The sequence below is a fragment of the Nuphar pumila genome, chromosome 13 (assembly GCF_984573655.1).
Source record: "Nuphar pumila chromosome 13, dmNupPumi1.hap1.1, whole genome shotgun sequence".
Classification (NCBI taxonomy): domain Eukaryota; kingdom Viridiplantae; phylum Streptophyta; class Magnoliopsida; order Nymphaeales; family Nymphaeaceae; genus Nuphar; species Nuphar pumila.
This window is the reverse complement of record NC_143261.1, coordinates 99,956,226-99,973,225: the sequence shown is the minus strand read 5'-3', so window position 1 is coordinate 99,973,225 and position 17,000 is coordinate 99,956,226. Positions and strand designations below refer to the sequence as shown.

General features: G+C 37.2%; 1 protein-coding gene across 1 annotated transcript; it reads left to right on the top strand.

The window, feature by feature from the left end:
* Positions 1-3,863: 3,863 nt before the first annotated feature.
* Positions 3,864-15,558, top strand: LOC149819442 (protein NONRESPONDING TO OXYLIPINS 2, mitochondrial). The gene is made up of 3 exons (XM_089984511.1): positions 3,864-4,054; positions 4,934-5,099; positions 15,194-15,558. Exons 1-2 carry the CDS (start codon positions 3,900-3,902, stop codon positions 5,082-5,084), a joined length of 306 nt encoding a protein of 101 aa, XP_089840637.1. The 5' UTR covers positions 3,864-3,899; the 3' UTR covers positions 5,085-5,099; positions 15,194-15,558.
* The last annotated feature ends 1,442 nt before the right edge of the window (positions 15,559-17,000 follow it).

Sequence of the window (17,000 nt, the reverse complement as noted above, 5' to 3'; positions counted from 1 at the left end):
GTTCACCCTGTGAATTTGCTGAGCTAAGGTTGTGAAGATTTTTCCTGATCACCAAGAAAAAAATTTAATTGTGAAAATAACTAAAACAGTTGGGTTTATCAATGTGGGGAATAAGGATATATGTTCTTAAAAAGGAAGGGTCGGTTAAATCCAACATTACTTTGAACTTCACAGGAAATGGTGAATTAAACTGTTTCCAATTAACTGTTTCTATTTTCTATTTTGAGTAATTCATTGTGGGTACAATTGGATCATGGTGACGCGATTCAGTCATTGACCTCCAGTTTTGGGAGGTCAACCACCTGAACTCAACTGAAATTGGGTTTGTGTTTTCTTATCTGTATAACAAATGATTCTTGTTGCCATTGCATGTTTTGCTATTTTCTATTAAGATTTTGGTTCTTTGCCTAAAAAAAAAACGGAAAAACAACAAATCATGAGGCCAGATTGTAATGCATCTCATATTGCAAGACTTCAATTTGTTCATAGTTTGAACCGAGTGCAAATAAGTTTCCGAGTCTTCATGTCATTGTGGTGTAGGAAATTACTTAAGAATGGCAGTGGACCGGGGGGAAACGGGGCCTGCCCTGCCTCGCCCCGTTTGGAGCGGGAATCGAGGACATGAAACAGGGATGGAGGTTAAAATCAAAACCCGTGCGGGGATGGAGGTGGTGATGGACTTATGCTTTCCCCCACCCCGCCCTGACCCGCCTTGCCTCGTCCCCAATCCTTGTTTAGGGATGGCAATGGACCTAGGGGAAACAGGGCCCTACCCCGCCTTGCCTAGTTTGGGATGGAGGCGGGGATGAAGGTTAAAATCAAAACCCATGCAGAGATGGAGGCGGGGATGGAGGGCAGGATTTTGACATGGGGGTGGGGGTCGCCCCACTGCCATCCCTATGTGTACCTCATGTTTACATATTTTCTTGTCTAGACCATAAATAACCAATTATTTACCATGGTCCTCTTTGAAATTTCCTTGGTATTCCAGCCTAGCATTTTGATCTTTTCCATTTTCATAATGTTTGTTGCTTCAGTTAGCTTGCAAGTAGCTTCTGCATGAGCTCAAAAGCCTCAAGAGATTAGATTGAACGTCATGTTGTCGATCTTGAATTGAGTCAGATGGAGGCTGGAGCTGTTTAACTGGGACTTGGTTATATCTGTTTGAGGTAGAGGGATGTCATGGTTAAAACCATGGGTAGATGTTAGGATTTGCCCTACCACCTGGAGTTTCAGAAGCTATGATAGTCACATTCTTCCCATGGCCAGGTCTTCCATTAGCAATGAAAGGCAGAAAGCTTGGCTATCAAATATGATATATGATAAAATAATCGAAAAATCCGCTATTACTTGTTTGGTGGTTGCTAATCTTTGACTAATCAGATTAAGTTGTCTTAACTTGATAACAGTGATCTATTTCTTTGAACTTTGTTTGGTGCCGGTCATGGTTATTGGAAATTCGTCAAAGTGGATAGCAGTTGAGCCCATGGGAATTTCATCAGAATTTTCTATTTTGATTGATGAAGATACTACTACACTTTGCCATTCTCGTACCAAAGCCTGTTGATATCTTCGTCTGCGCTCCTATGCCTGTAGGCAAGGCAAGCTCAGAGTGGTATGTATTTCAGGACTTGACAGAGAAACAGATAGAAATGAGACCAAAGTTGTGTGTGATTCAAGGCATGGTTCTGCACTTTGCGGGTTGCTGCCTCCTGTCGATTTTGTATATCTATTATGGCTAGAAAGCTTCTTCCCGTTCAGGCTTTTCTACCATCCAGATGATGTACATGCCTTTATATTCTGGAAGATCAATCTGTAAAACTTAAATGAGATTCCAGTGTCATGAGCATATTTGCACCCGATTGCCAGAACTCTAGTGTCAGGCAACTTTAACTTTAGATTGTTCAGCAAAATCGCAATCTGCAGGGCACTCTGTTATATAATTAAACCAGGACCTGCCCACATGGGCTCTGCTCATCTGGTACGAGCGACTTGTGGATGCACCAAGTTGACAGGGCATCATAAGTTCGAAACCTATGGGTGACATCCCTTGTTGCAAGTTGAAGCTGCTGGGTATTCTCCCTGATGCGCAGGGTGGACTTTAAGGGGTTTACCAACCGGAGGCCAGCCAATGTGTGGTCAGTGATGGGCTATTTTTCCCTTGGATTATCTCAAAAAGAAAAAAATATATAAAAAAAAACAGTTCTTGGGTTTGTTGCAAGCAACTGGTGACGAAAGGTTCAATCTTGGTGGTTTCACATCATTAAATAAATAAAAAAAATGGGTCTAAGCCTTCATCTTAAACTAGCTACTTTGTTTAGTTCGACTTGTAGAAGCCCTTTATGTCTTTTTTTGTAATCCTATTTCTTCTGGCTCTAAACAATATATTTTTTTCTATAAGCAAGCCGGTTCAAATGCAGCTCGTTTAACTCGAGTTGATTATGAGCTTGAACTTGGCTTGGCTTACTACAAGAATGAGCCAAGCTTGAACACTCGGTTTGTCTCCTTCAGCACGTTTGCCAGCACTACTTGTTAGCAGGGTGTGAAGACCTAGGCCAGACTGGGACACTTTGGAGCAGTTTTAATGCCAGTTATTCAGGCTTTTGAAGGGCATTTTATGTTTTCCTTAAATCTCACCGAACAATTCTCTTGGATCGATACACATATAAGTTTTTATAAGGTTTGAAAATTGATATTCTAAGATTTTCATAAATATCCAAGGCTTATAAAATCATATTTTTATTATCAAAGTGTTATTCCCTAGTAAATTAATCATGTCGAACAAATCTGTATGATCAAATTTAAATTTAAGAAAAACATAAAAAACCCTTCAAAAACCAAGTTAATTGGTGGTTAACTACCACCTTATATATATACAGTAGCTAGAATATGATAACTGAAACATGAGAAGTAGAAATATGGGCATTTCCAACACTTTTTTTGCAAAATCCAACTATGTGGATGTGCTTGGCATGGTGAATTTGCTAGGAATCGATTATTGGATCATATATTTTCGATAAAAAATGTGATTTTTGAATGCTGAAATATTTATGAAGTTGATGAGCCATTGATTTTAAAACCTTTAAAAAATCACATTTATGCAATAAAACCATATGATTCAAGAGCAGGTTCTTATAAATCCTATCATGTAGATCACATCCGTAAGGTTAGATTCAAGAGAAAGGACAAAAAATCTATAAAAATAGTGGTTCAATATTAGTTTTCATATTCTAGTGATTATATATATATATATATATTTATATATTCTTTTTTCTTTATGGTACTAGATACAATACCCAAATCTGAACATAAATGACGACGATGAGATGACTCCCTTTTTTCAATGCTTCAGCATGGATCTCATATATTTGATATTTATGATTTATTTGGTAAGAAATATGTTTTACATGAAGAACATATTATTGAAACTTAAAACTTTACAATACAAGGTATTGTGGGCATTATCTAAACATCAAAAATTCATAACCCAAAATATGACACTCACTAAAGGAATGATAAAAATCCAATATGTAACAAAACTTGATCGATGGATGAGGAACACCGTTGTAGATTTTGGACCTTTCTTTAGTTGGACATCCCCTTCCCATATATATTAATATATATCTCAGATCTGGATTCATTCTGCACCATTTGATATCTTTCATATTCGATTGGGTTTGGATTAGCAGCACAAATTCGGATTCAAGCCCTCTAAGGATCCAGCCGTGTCCGATCCGTTTTCATACCTAGTCCCGCCGTACCTGAGGGAAACCGATTCGAATCTGTCGAATTCCGATTCTATCTTGAAACGCTAAACCTAAAACCCTAAGCCCTCCGACTCAAAACCGCGCGTAGCTCGTAGGTTCGAAGCCCTACAGTTTTTTGTCACCCTCTTGGCGATGGCTTCGCCTTGCAAAATACTCAGCAGAACGACGATCTCGACAATTCGATCCGCCGTTCGATCTAGGGTTTCTTCATCGCCGTCGCTGTGCGCTGCTCGGACGGCGAGTCTCAAGCCGACGTCCTCTTCTCGCCGGTTTTCTTCCTTCACCAGGTCGCTTTCCATCTCCATTCCGAAGCAAATTTGGTTTTCCTCTATCGTTCTCTCCTATCATTGGGGATTTCTTTTGCCTTGCATTCAGTATAATGAATTTGCGGTGTTTTTCTTTTGTTTTTGGCCTCTAGATTGGGTTAACGTTTGAATTATATGAAGGTTTCCCTAGCTTAGCGGCTCTTATTGTTCAACCGTTCATGCTCTTTGCATATTTTCTTGACTGATTTCGATATTCCCTGACAAGTTTGCGATCGCCGCATGGTTTTGATGCCGTTCCAGTTTTTGGTATCGCATACGAAGGATTTCGATCGTGTCTGTTTGTTGTTTCTGGTGTTCCCATGGAAATCCTGTCTGGCTTGCGGCTAACCTCTTTTATTAATGTTATTTCTGAACTGATCATCGTTCTTGCGCAATTCTTTTTCTTCTTGATGAATGTTTTCGTTCTGTTTTTTTTTTTAATTCATCTACAATCACGTCGATTATCGTATCGTATCCCGTCTGATTATCAGATTGTTTAGTCCATTGTCACAAATCTTCGCATCAGAATTTTTTCTGTGTGTGAATAATCTTGCGAGAAATTAAACTCCTTTGTTTCTTTGGGGAAATACAGCAAATATATGACATTAAAGATGCAGAAAATATATAAAAATACAACGGAGAATAAGTAAAATGTAAATAAATGTAAAAATGTTTTTTTTTCTGCGTTAATATGGCTTTATCTTTTAAAATACATCATATTTTGAAGCATTGTGAAATTTTCGGGATTATGTTGGCTTCAAAAATGTCACGGCAAGATTATGACTATTTGTCACATAGGTTTGGTCCAATGCATGTCATTTTCTGGTTATTGATTTCTGTACTTCTTAACAACCATGACAGGCTGCCAGTTGAATTGGGTTGTGGACAGTCGTTGTTTCCGCTACATAGTGCCGTTGCTCTTGCCCGACTGTCATCATGCTTGAGTGTAAATTCACAGAGTTGCCGTGCACTTTCTCAGGGTACATTCTGCCGTAGCTCTCCCGGACTCTAATATTTTGTGTCTGCAGTGAGTTGCTTCTCCTTTAACGCTTTGCTGTTCCATCTGCAGTGTATGCTAGTTCATTAATTATATAGGGAGTTGTTTGTTACCATGGTGATTGGGCTAGGTTGCATACTGGGGCTCGGTTCTATCTGATCTATGTTCACTGTGGATCTGTTCATATTTCTTTAGTGAGCTTCAAACCAGGGGCAGAACCAGAAAATTTATGCAAGGGGGGCCGTATATATATAGTCATTGAAAGGTTGAAAAACCATCTAAAAATTAGTTCACACCTAATTATTTATGTAGACATTTCTAATACCAAATTTCATACTTATGTTATTTTTTTCTGATTTACTTAGGATCATCGTCCTTAATTTTTTACTTAAGATCATGGGGCACCAAAAATATGAGAACAAATAGGGATTTTTCCTTTTAGCTCATTAAACTATAAAAAAGGGCGCCCCCTAATGCTCTGCCCATGTCAATGTGAATAAGACATGTTGTTCAAGTCAATATGAAAATTTTTTTATAAAACCAAAAAACATAATTTTTAACATGCCATAACCGTATATAAGAGAGAGAGAGAGAGAGAGAGAGAGAGAGAGAGAGAGAGAGAGAGAGAGCAATGGGAGGCAAAAGGGAGTCGTCCTTGCACAATTGTACCTTCTTGGTAGTTTAGAGCCTAGCAAGTATTGACGGAGGTACGGATAGAATAGGATGACAAAAGTGTAAAAGTATCTCCAAACAAGATACTAAGATCAAGACCTTAATATTCTTGATAATAAACCCGACACAAATGCACAATAAGAACACTTTAGAACACTTGTGCACAAAAGCACAACTCACAAAAACTCACAAATGCACAAAGGCATAAAAATAATGGAATCACTTTATTGAGCACTTAGGCTTTGACTCAAAGTCATGAAGAAATACAAAGGGGAGAGCCCCTATTTATAACAACACAAAGGGAGCCTTGGAGGGGCTCCACTCATAGACGTTGGAGCCCCTCCAACGGTCACAAATGTGACCGTTGGAGGGGCCCAACGTCTATTTGAGTGGGCCCCCAAGGTACCTTTTGGTACTTTAAAAGAAAGAAAAAATAAAAATGAAAAAGAAATAAATAAAATAAATTTACAATCACATTCATAAAGTGAATGTGCGTAAAACAGTGAAAAAGACTAAACTACCCCTACGGCTAAACAAATAAAAATATATATTATATATATATAATAAGTAGATACATATACATATATTAATATATGTATATGTATTACCTTATATATAAAATATATATATATATATATATATATATATATATATATATATATATATATATATATATTACATTCCATGATTATTTGCATAATTTAACACCCCCCCTCAAACTTACGGCAGGATGGCCGAGAGTTTGCTAAGAAGGAAGTTGAAACGCGGAGCACACAAGGCTTTAGTGAAGAAATCCGCCAACTGATATTCTGACGTGACATATGGAAGGTCAATGATTCCTTTGAGGTATGCTTCCCGAACATAGTGACAATCCATCTCTATGTGTTTGGTCCGCTCATGAAAAGTGTGATTCTTAGCAATATAAATCACACTTTTGTTGTCACAGCATAGCTTGGTAGGCCCTTCAATTGTGATCCCCATGTCTTCCAGCAACTGATGAATCCAAACAATTTCCATGGTAGTAGTCGCCATGGCACGATATTCGGCTTCAGTTGATGATAGAGACACCTTTTGCTGCTTCTTGCATCTCCATGAGATCAATGAGTCTCCTAAGAATACACAAAAACCAGTGGTGGAGTGACGATTATTTGGGTCACCTCCCCAATCAGATTCAATATAAGCAATTAATTTTAACTCAGATGAGGAAGACAAAAACTCCCTTATTAAGAGTATGCTTTAGGTATCTTACGACACGTAAGATGTCACTTATGTGAATGGAAGTTGGTGTATGCTGAAACTGACTTGCCGTATGCACTGCATGTGAGATATCTGGTCTGGTAATACTTAGGTACATCAATGATCCTACTAATTGCCTGTAGGGAGTAGGATCGGAGAGAAGCACCATCTTCAATCTTCATTTTAGCTCCTACTATAGCCGGAGTTTCACAAATTTTATCGTCTGTAATACCTGATCTGCCAATAATCTCAGATGCAAGCTTAATTTGAGACAAAAAATATCCTCTATGAGAGTATGCTACCTCAATACCCAAAAAATAAGTTAAAAAACCCAAGTCAGACATTTCAAACTTATCCTTTAAAATTGATTTTATGCTTTTAATCCCTTTAGAATCGCTTCCGGTTATAAGCTTGTCATCCACATATAGTAGCAGAATAACAATCCCTGCATTAGATTTTCTAACAAACAAAGCAGTATCAGTCTAGCAGGATGAGAAACCATTTTCTAACATTACGGAGTTAAACCTATCATACCAAGCCTTGGGGGCTTGTTTCAAACCATAAAGTGCTTTTCGAAGGCGAACCACTTTTCCTTTAGGAGACTCCATTCCAAGAGGAGCATCCATATACACTTCTTCGTTTAGATCTTCATTTAAAAAAACATTCTTAACATCCATCTGATAGATGTTCCACTTATTGATTGAGGCAACGGTTATAAGACATCGGACGGTGACCATCCGAGCTACCGGGGCAAAGGTCTCCTCATAATCAATCCCATATTTTTGACCATATCCTTTTGCAACTAAACAAGCCTTGTATCTCTCAAGGGACCCATCACTCTTAGTCTTAACCTTAAACACCCATCTACACCCTATTGCTTTCTTGTCTTTAGGGAGGTCTTGAAACTCCCATGTCTTTGCTTTCCTTAGAGCGTCAAGTTCATTATCCATAGCGACTATTCATTCCGGATATTTTCGTGTTTCCTCGAAGTTCCTAGGTTCTATGTAAGAGTGAATGGTGCTTAGACGTGCTCTATATTTAGGTGAAAAAGACTCATATGAGATGAACCTAGAAGAGGGTTTTCTCTGTCTTTCGTTCCTACGAAGGTTTTCCTCACTTTGAGGAGTAGTTCCACTATCATCATATCTTTCGAGGGCACTTCTGAAAGTATTTCTATCTCTATGAGAGTAGGTTATGGGATTTCTATGTGGTTCTTCATTGATATGTTGATGAAGCATTGAGGGCTCAGAATTGGTTTCATTATTACTTAAGTCATTTTGATTTGACTCATCATCACTAGTATCATCATCTTCAGTCAACAAATCAAATAGAAAAGAATAGTCTATATTCTCGTCATTAGATTCAAGTTTTTCGAAACCACTAATATTTTCCAAGAAGCTTATATTTCTGGAAACATATAGTTTATCATTTTTAATATCATAACAACGAAAGCCTTTTTGAGTTTCAGAATAACCAAGAAAGGCACAAGGAATGGCCTTGGGGGAGAGTTTGTCATTTTTGTCAGTAAGGACAAAACATTTACATCCAAAAACTTTTAACCTGCTATAATCAGGTTCTTTTTCGTATAATTTTTCAAATGGGGAAATCTTGTTCAAGTTTTTAGATGGGAGTCTATTTATGAGATAGACAGATGTAAGGGCTGCCTCAGCCCAAAGTCTTTTCAGAATATTTTGTGAAATAGGCAAAGTTCGTGTTGTTTCAATAATATGCCTATGTTTTCGTTCAGCCAACCCATTTTGTTGTGGAGTTTTAGGACAAGACTTTTGATGGAGAATACCATGATTTTCAAGATAACTTTTGAATTCATTGGAAAGATATTCGCCACCCGAATCGGTTCTAAGAATTTTTAAATTTCCATTGAATTGATTTTAAATCATTATATGAAATATCTTAAAAGTTGAGAAAACTTCATGTTTATGTTTAAGAAAGTATATCCAACTAAATCTAGTGAAATCGTCCACAAAGATAGAATACTTGTGCACAAAAGCACAACTCACAAATGCACAAAGGCATAAAAATAATGGAATCACTTTATTGAGCACTTGGGCTTTGACTCAAAGTCATGAAGAAATACAAAGGGGAGAGCCCCTATTTATAACAACACAAAGGGAGCCTTGGAGGGGCTCCACTCATAGACGTTGGAGCCCCTCCAACGGTCACAAATGTGACCGTTGGAGGGGCCCAACGTCTATTTGAGTGGCCCCCCCAAGGTACCTTTTGGTACTTTAAAAGAAATAAAAAATAAAAATGAAAACGAAAGAAATAAAATAAATTTACAATCACATTCATAAAGTGAATGTGCGTAAAACAGTGGAAAAGACTAAACTACCCCTACGGCTAAACAAATAGAAATATATATTTTATATATAATAAGTAGATACATATACATATATATTAATATATGTATATGTATTACCTTATATATATAAAATATATATATATATTACATTCCATGATTATTTACATAATTTAACAAAAAGGTGAAGGGCTAATGGTTGGTTTTTCTCTTTTTTTTTGGTAGGTGCAGTTGGTATATTAGAAAAAGGTAAAAAATTCTTTTTTTCTTTTTGGTAGGTATTGCTGGTATATTGTGAAAAGGTAAAAAGGAAGTTGAAAAGGCATTGGGAGGGAAAACAAAGAAAGAGTAATAGCATTTTATTATTTTTTGGGCGCCAAACCCCTGAGTCATGTAAGTCAAGTATACAACCTAAGGATTTTTTTTGTAAATTCTTGGGGCCAGGGTCCCTGCCCTTAGTTGTCAAAGGCGCTAGGCGGGGACTGCCTATGCGATAGCCTAGGTTGGCATTTTTTTAAAGTTGTTGACTAATGTCAATGACTATAAAAGGGGTCCCTTTTCCCCCTTTTATTTGTGAGCTCTCCTCTCTCTCTCTCTCTCTCGCATGCTAGGGCAAGAAGAAGAAGAAAGAAGAAATTCAGAATTGGGTCACCGTATCAGACCCTAACTGGGTCACCGATTCAGGACCACCAATCCACATGTTTCTTATGTGTTTTGTGTCATGCATTTTGTGGTTTTAATGTGTAATGCTTATAAAAGAATACTTGTTATAAAGGATCATGTTTTTAAATCATAAATATTAACAATTATGTATAGTTAATACTTATATAACTTAGTCATTGATGTCATCTACTAAATTTAGTGATTATACAATACGGATTTTGATTTTTTCTATATCTTGACACTAGAAAATGCATAGTCCTAACTTGTTCGAGTTACCGAGTTGACCTGCTGACTCGCAAGTCAAGGGTCAAGCAATCTGAATCTGAGTCACTAGTTTGCCAACTATGCCTCTTGGTCCCACCCCTGCTTGAAATTGTTTGTTTATATAATAGTGATTCCTTGTCATTTCTCAGGATCTGATCTCTCAGGAACTATTAGATGAGGTCGAGTTCTCCTGCCAAATTTTTTGACCCTATGTTTTGTGTTCAATGGTGCAAATTATTTGACTCTTTTTCTCTTTATTTTTTCATTGTTTTCCTTCTTTGCACCATTTTGTTTGTTCGACTCTCTCTTTTTTTTTCTTGCTTGCACTGTTGGGTTTGTTTTGGGGTGCAATTTGTTACTTTCCTGGAGACCTGGTCATGTCAATCTTCTGTTTGTCTCGCTTGCATTTCCAAAGTAGGAAATAAGGGGTCCTTTCATTTCCTGCCAACCTGGACACTATGCTTTGCAGAAGCATCAGTTGCTTAGTTGACATCTAGCTTTTCTCTCTAGCTATCTCAAGGAAAAGGCGATCCCCAACTTTTCACTTATGATAAAATAGGGTGCATTTAATTTGTTTAGGCCTGGCCCAAGCTCTTCCTAGTAGACAAATGATTCGAGCTTGATCAAGGGCTTAGTATTGTTATATTTAAATGACCCGAGCTTGATCAGGTATTTGTGCTCGTTTAAGATTGGCTTCTTTAATCATATAATGGGTTCTACCCTCATGGGTAGGACACTTTCCTTGAATTCACTGGTGGTGGGTTTGAATCATGGTTGCCAGTCGAGGAAGCGATGCGGGAGCGGGAAGCGAGGCACTTTCAAAATTTTAGGAAGCGTGAAGCGTGGGAAGACTTAGAAGCGAATCACGAACCGTCTCGGAAGCGACCTAGGAAGCAAAAAAAAGAGGAAAAAAAATTTAAAAAAAAAAGAAAAAAAGGGGAAGCGAGTTTCCTATAAAAGGGAAGCGCGCTTCCCATAAAATGGAAATGTGCTTCCCAAAAAAGGGAAACACTTCCCTGCACATTTCGGAAGCACGGCGTTTCATTCTTCCGAAACACGCTTCAGGGAAGCGCGCTTCCCCATATGCCTAGGCGCTTCCGGTAACTCTGGTTTGAATCCTCGCCCTCCACAATTCTCTTTGAAATTTTTTTAATAGAATCTGCTGAGCTAGATCCAAGTTGAGCTTGGCTTGAGTCACACCATGGTCTTGATTTGGGCCATGGCTTGTGTTGAGCGCTGTGTTTTTTTCTGCTGAGCCAAATACATGTTTTATTTATGTATAAATATATTATTTGTAGATATTGATCATTAGTTTGTGTGTGTGTGAGAGAGAGAGAGAGGTTCGTAAAACGATGACATGTTTGCTTATCATAGGAACTTGAGAAGATGTGGTAGGAAAGCATGTAGGAAAATTTATCACATCGTTGAATATTGTTGGAGGTTTTTTCCCAGGAAACTGTTATGCATATAAATTTTCGCAAATTTTGGTTATATATGTATAAATTATATATCTGGGATCAATTTGGATCAATTTCTAAGCTAAGAGAATTGTATATGACTGAGAATCCTTGAACTGTACTTGTCTTTTGGCACAGTTATAACAGAGTGCAAACTCTGTTTTCCTTCTGCCAAAAAGTACAAGATGTGAACATTGGTCTTCCATACCACATAATGACGTAATTCACTTGCTAGTTCAGAGGTACACCTTTCTTGGAGTCTTACATATAACTTTTTCATCTTGGAGTGAGCCATCTTAATGTCTTATGTAGTCAAAAGTGCTACTAGTTGGCTGAATAGTCCCTGACTAGCAAGTAGTTGCTAGGGACCTTATTGACCTGATCTCCTTCTTTATTTTGACTTTTCAAGTAAAAAGGCTGTGTTTTCTTCGGATTTATTGTGATAAACACATCTATTGATATAAATCTAGCAAAAAACACCTACAAATATGACTTTGAAATACCTATATATATATATGTGTGTGTGTGTGTTAGCTTTAGTATTTTAATATTTTAATATAGTTTTTTATTATTCTTAAATTTTTTGGGTTCTCTTGTCCACTGACCAGTCTCGTCTAGGCCCAGATCTATTGCCATTTTGGTATATAAGCAGATGCAAATCATTTCTTCCTATAATATTTATATTCTTTTTGAGTCTTTATATAGGACACGAGAGCAGCTCCCATAGAGGTGGAAATGAAAATTTCTTGCTTAAAATTGCATTCTAATTACGAGACAATCTTCTATTATTTATAGGAAACCACCTGTCCCTTTGCAAATTGGTTTATTATTTGGTTGAAACTGCAAATATTTGGTTCCTGCAGGCACATGATGTTCCCTTTGCTTGAAAGAAATAATCTGGGCTCTTGTGGACTTGCCAACCACCTTTCTCAGTTCACAGCATCATCGAGGATGGAGCATCCTAATTAACATAGACTGCTATATCAACCATGTTGCATGCTAAGTAAATGCTTGTGTGCAATGTCCTTTTCTACTTCAGTTGGTTAATGAGTATTTTCACGCTCAAATTATGTGAAAATAAGTGCACAAAACTTCCTTGGTGAATGTAGATCTTCTTTTCTTGCTGTAATTTTATGGAAAATTTGTCATTTGGTTTTACTCCTTTATTGTTTCATATCTCAATGGTCTGCCCTTGCAAATTCATGTTTGTTGAAGTTGTTTCATTGTGACTTCAAACATTTTTTTATTCCATGTATTATATTACAAAAAGTAACTAGATATGGAAACATATGATGAAGAATACAGTCCTGACCATTCAATCGTGCCCTGTATTTTCAGTACTGTTTTTCTCAAATTGTTTTAAAAAAGCAATGCATGCAGGCATTGCTAGTGCTGTCATATGTTCCGTGTTTTAACAATCTACCTATCTGGAAGATTTTTGCCAGTTTTTTAGCCAATGGATATCTCGGTTGATCAGTTGATTTTGCTTGTGGCCATGAATATTTTGGCTTGGAATCAACCCAAGGGTGCTTACCATGAATGCATATTCATTGGGTTTTGTGCTATCTTGAGTCACGTGGTTGGGTGATGCCCAAAAAAAATTGTTATTCAAAAATGAATAAAAACCTTATATAGTGCAAGATTGGTTAAATCTAGCATTATTTACATGTTACATAAGTCATGCTGGTCACTCTGGCCTGATTCTGGTACTCTTGTTTCTTGCAAGGGGGTTCTGTTTAATAAGTGTTACGATAGTAGTTGCTATCTTAGCTTGTAGCTTTGTATATTATCTAGAAAAAGTTTGTAGGTTTATTGTATAATACTGTCAGGAAGAAAGGGATTAAGCAAAGGGAGCATGAGAAATGAGCTAAAAACTGGAATGTCTTGCCCTGTATTACCTCGGCTGCAAAGATGAGGATCTTGTGGTCCTGGAATTGTTTGAAATGACCTATTCTTGAGCTTCAGGAAGTGTCTGCAATGTTTTCTGCAACTTTGTCTCATTATGGGCAAGCTAAATTTCATCCAGTGACTGTGGAAGCATCAAAATTCTTAGAAAACTAAAAATCATGAGTGACATAGAGGAACCAGAACTTTAATGTTTTACATGTCTGTTCCTTCTTCATAAAAAACTGGCAAACAAAAAGTTAATCATGGTATGATTAACACTTGGATATGAATATATTTCGTATCATTGTGTAGTCTGATCTAGTGCTTAGATGATTTAGTTGAATAACAAAGTTGTTTTCAACAATCTAGTTTTAATAAGAAAATCAAGAATACTAAAAGATCCAAGCAACAAAAGAAACCTTGAGCAAATCAAAAGGAAAATTAATATTTTTATATAAAATAATATCAAATGTTTTTGCAGAAAGCTTGGATCTTATAAATTTGAGTGCCAAATAAGAAAGTTTCAAAATCAAAAGAATAATTCGAAAGCACTGGAGATTGCTGCTATCTGCACTTTCTCATTGGATCCCAATATATCAACACAAGGTGTAGTTCATTGGATCAGTTGCCTGCTATATTTTTGAGCGGCACAAAACTGTCTTCGGAATGTAAACTGAGTAGATTGCTAATGGATATTTTTGTAGACCTAGGCAGTGGCAAGATGCTGGAGTGTCTTAAGGGCAGCTGATTTATGCTTCTGCTTCGAGGAAATTCCCATTAGATACACTATAAGATCATTTCAATGGATTTCATATGTTTTTAACTTGCTTATTACAGCTTTGACTTTGAGCATAAGGCGACATCCTGGAATCCAAGTATTGTATAAATAGTGCGGATTGGCTTGGAGTCTGCAACCCAATTGGATTACTGGGTTGCCTTTTATATGGTTCCACACTAAATCAGGTTAAACCCAAATTTGTCTTCAGGCTTGAATAAAGCCTGAAATGTTCTGAATATTCATCTCAGGACTTGGTCATGATTGCTGGTCTGTGTCAGGGCCTGTGGTTCTTGTATGCTGTTCACCCTTTTTCTTTGCCTAGTCAAACTTCTCTCTATTTTAGTTTTCCAGGCTTCTAATACCCATCAAGTTCTATTACATCAGAGCTGTAGTCAGTCAACTTTTTTTTTCTCTATCGAATTTTACGTTTAAATAGCATACTTGTAACAGCATGTCTCCTTTCCCAGATAACACTGATGATACGTGAACTCATTTTGCTTCATGGTGTGGGTTCAGCAGCATTGTTCATTAGCAGTTATGACGACTTGCCTTGCTGATAAAATGTCTGTGTTTCTCCTACCTTTGTTTTCCCCTCCCCAAGGGATCATAATGTGCTTATCCAGATAAAACAAGACGGTTGTCGTTGTAGTTTTATCGGTTTTTTCTCTTGGCTTTAACTTAAATCACATGTTATAAAAACTGCAATCCTTGGTGTAATATTCAACTTTTGTAGATGTTTTTCATCTATAGCACGAGTAATATTTACTTTAAATCTCTAGAATTTATTTTCATTGCTTCAAGTAATTTTCTCATAATCCACTCTTGCTCTCCTTTTTCCTCCTTTTCCCAGAGATTGGTGTATCTGTGCCAAGGTAAATGGATCACCATTGCGAGGCCATTTTCTTGCTTTTTGGAGATGCTGTTCTTTATCAAACTATGGCTTGGTAAACAATTATTTTGACTTGGTTCTTGTTGACATAATAGTTTCTAGATTGTTACATCTCACTGAATTTATGCCTAAGATCCCAACTTCTGGAGGTTGAGATAACAATTTCATTAGTTTGGACTTGAGTTTTATACTCATCTCCTTGTTCTTTGATGTTACTTCAGCCCAAGCACATTATAAATTTTGTGTGAGACCTTCAGTTATATAGGAGGGAAAGATTGATTACTGTGATGCCTTAGATGGTGGGACTGTGAACGATGTTAAGGTCTTCCCTATTTAAATTGGTTTTGTAGCTCGAATCATTGGACTATTGAGGAGGGAGTGAATGGTGCAGCTTAGCCAAAAGTAGATATCATGCTTGACTCAATGACTTGGGAAGCCACGTTAATAAAAGAAAAGTTAAAAGTTAAGTTAATCTTAAACAGTAAATGAAAATATGATGACTTGAGTTTACAAAATGGAACAAAATAATCAGAAAGTCATAGGCCAACTTGTGGCACAAACCAAGCCAAGGGAGTCATGGTACAGTTTAGTGTGAGACATGTTCTTTGTAAGTTTTTGATCGAATGATTCTCAATAAAGCCATTTTCTCAGGCCACTGCAAGCTTGAGAGAATTGTGCCTTGAGAAAGTTCTCTCGTTTGAAAACAGTAGAGGTCCATCTCCTTGTGACTCCCTTTCTTAGGCTTGCAATGCCCTTTCTATGAATTTTGAATTAATCATTCTTTCAGCTTGAAGGTGTTTTTAAATATCCAAAAGCGCTAGCCGGTGCATGGGCGACAGTCTCCTAAAAGGCCTGGTCATCTCTTAGGCTTGGCTGGTTGTCTTTGTTAAGACCAAAATAGAAAAAAAAATTATACTAAAATTTGAAAATATTGCCATTTATGAAGCTAAACAATTGAACTAAAGAACTGCGAATAATCATGAATGAAATTAAATAATTAGAACATAAGTACATTTCTGACATTCAAATCCATCTGAACAAACATTGGTTAAGTGGTATCACTTTCTGAGCCAGAAAAGAATATAATTATTTAATGTAAAAATATAGAAATCATAAAGAATAAGAAAAATGATTTTTTTAATGATTTAAATACACAATCAGGTCATTATAGTAATGTTTTAAACATAACAAAAGAACAAATATGAACTGCTAATTTTAGTGCCCCCGCCCCCCACTAGGGATGCACAACGAACCGAGCTGGCTCAAGCTCGGACTGAAGCTCGTCCGTGCTTTAAATAAACCGATCTTGTACATGGCTGATCTTGTTCATGGCTCTGAGGCTCGGACGAGCAAACGAGCCAAGCTCGATCTGCCTATCGAGCTCAATAAGGCTTGGATACATATGTTTGCAAAACAAATCAACAATTCATTGTTACCCTAATGGGTAGGGCGTTAGTTTTTCCTCAAAAGGTGCAGAGTTCGAATCCTATTTGTTACCTTTTTCGCTTTATATCACTTTTACATGGAAAATTTGCAGGTCTTAATTGGAACTCGGGTCGGGTCTGATTCTGGTATAAAATTTCACAAACTATACCTGGGTCCATATTTTAATCAGACCTTTGGGTCCAGACCCGGGTCTTCTTATTTATCACCATACCCAGACCCTATAGGGTTTGGTTCGGGGCGGGTCTGGGTAAACCCGACCCATTGACACCACTAGTCACCATCCAAAGCATCCAAAACTTGCAACCACTGGCTACAGAGAATG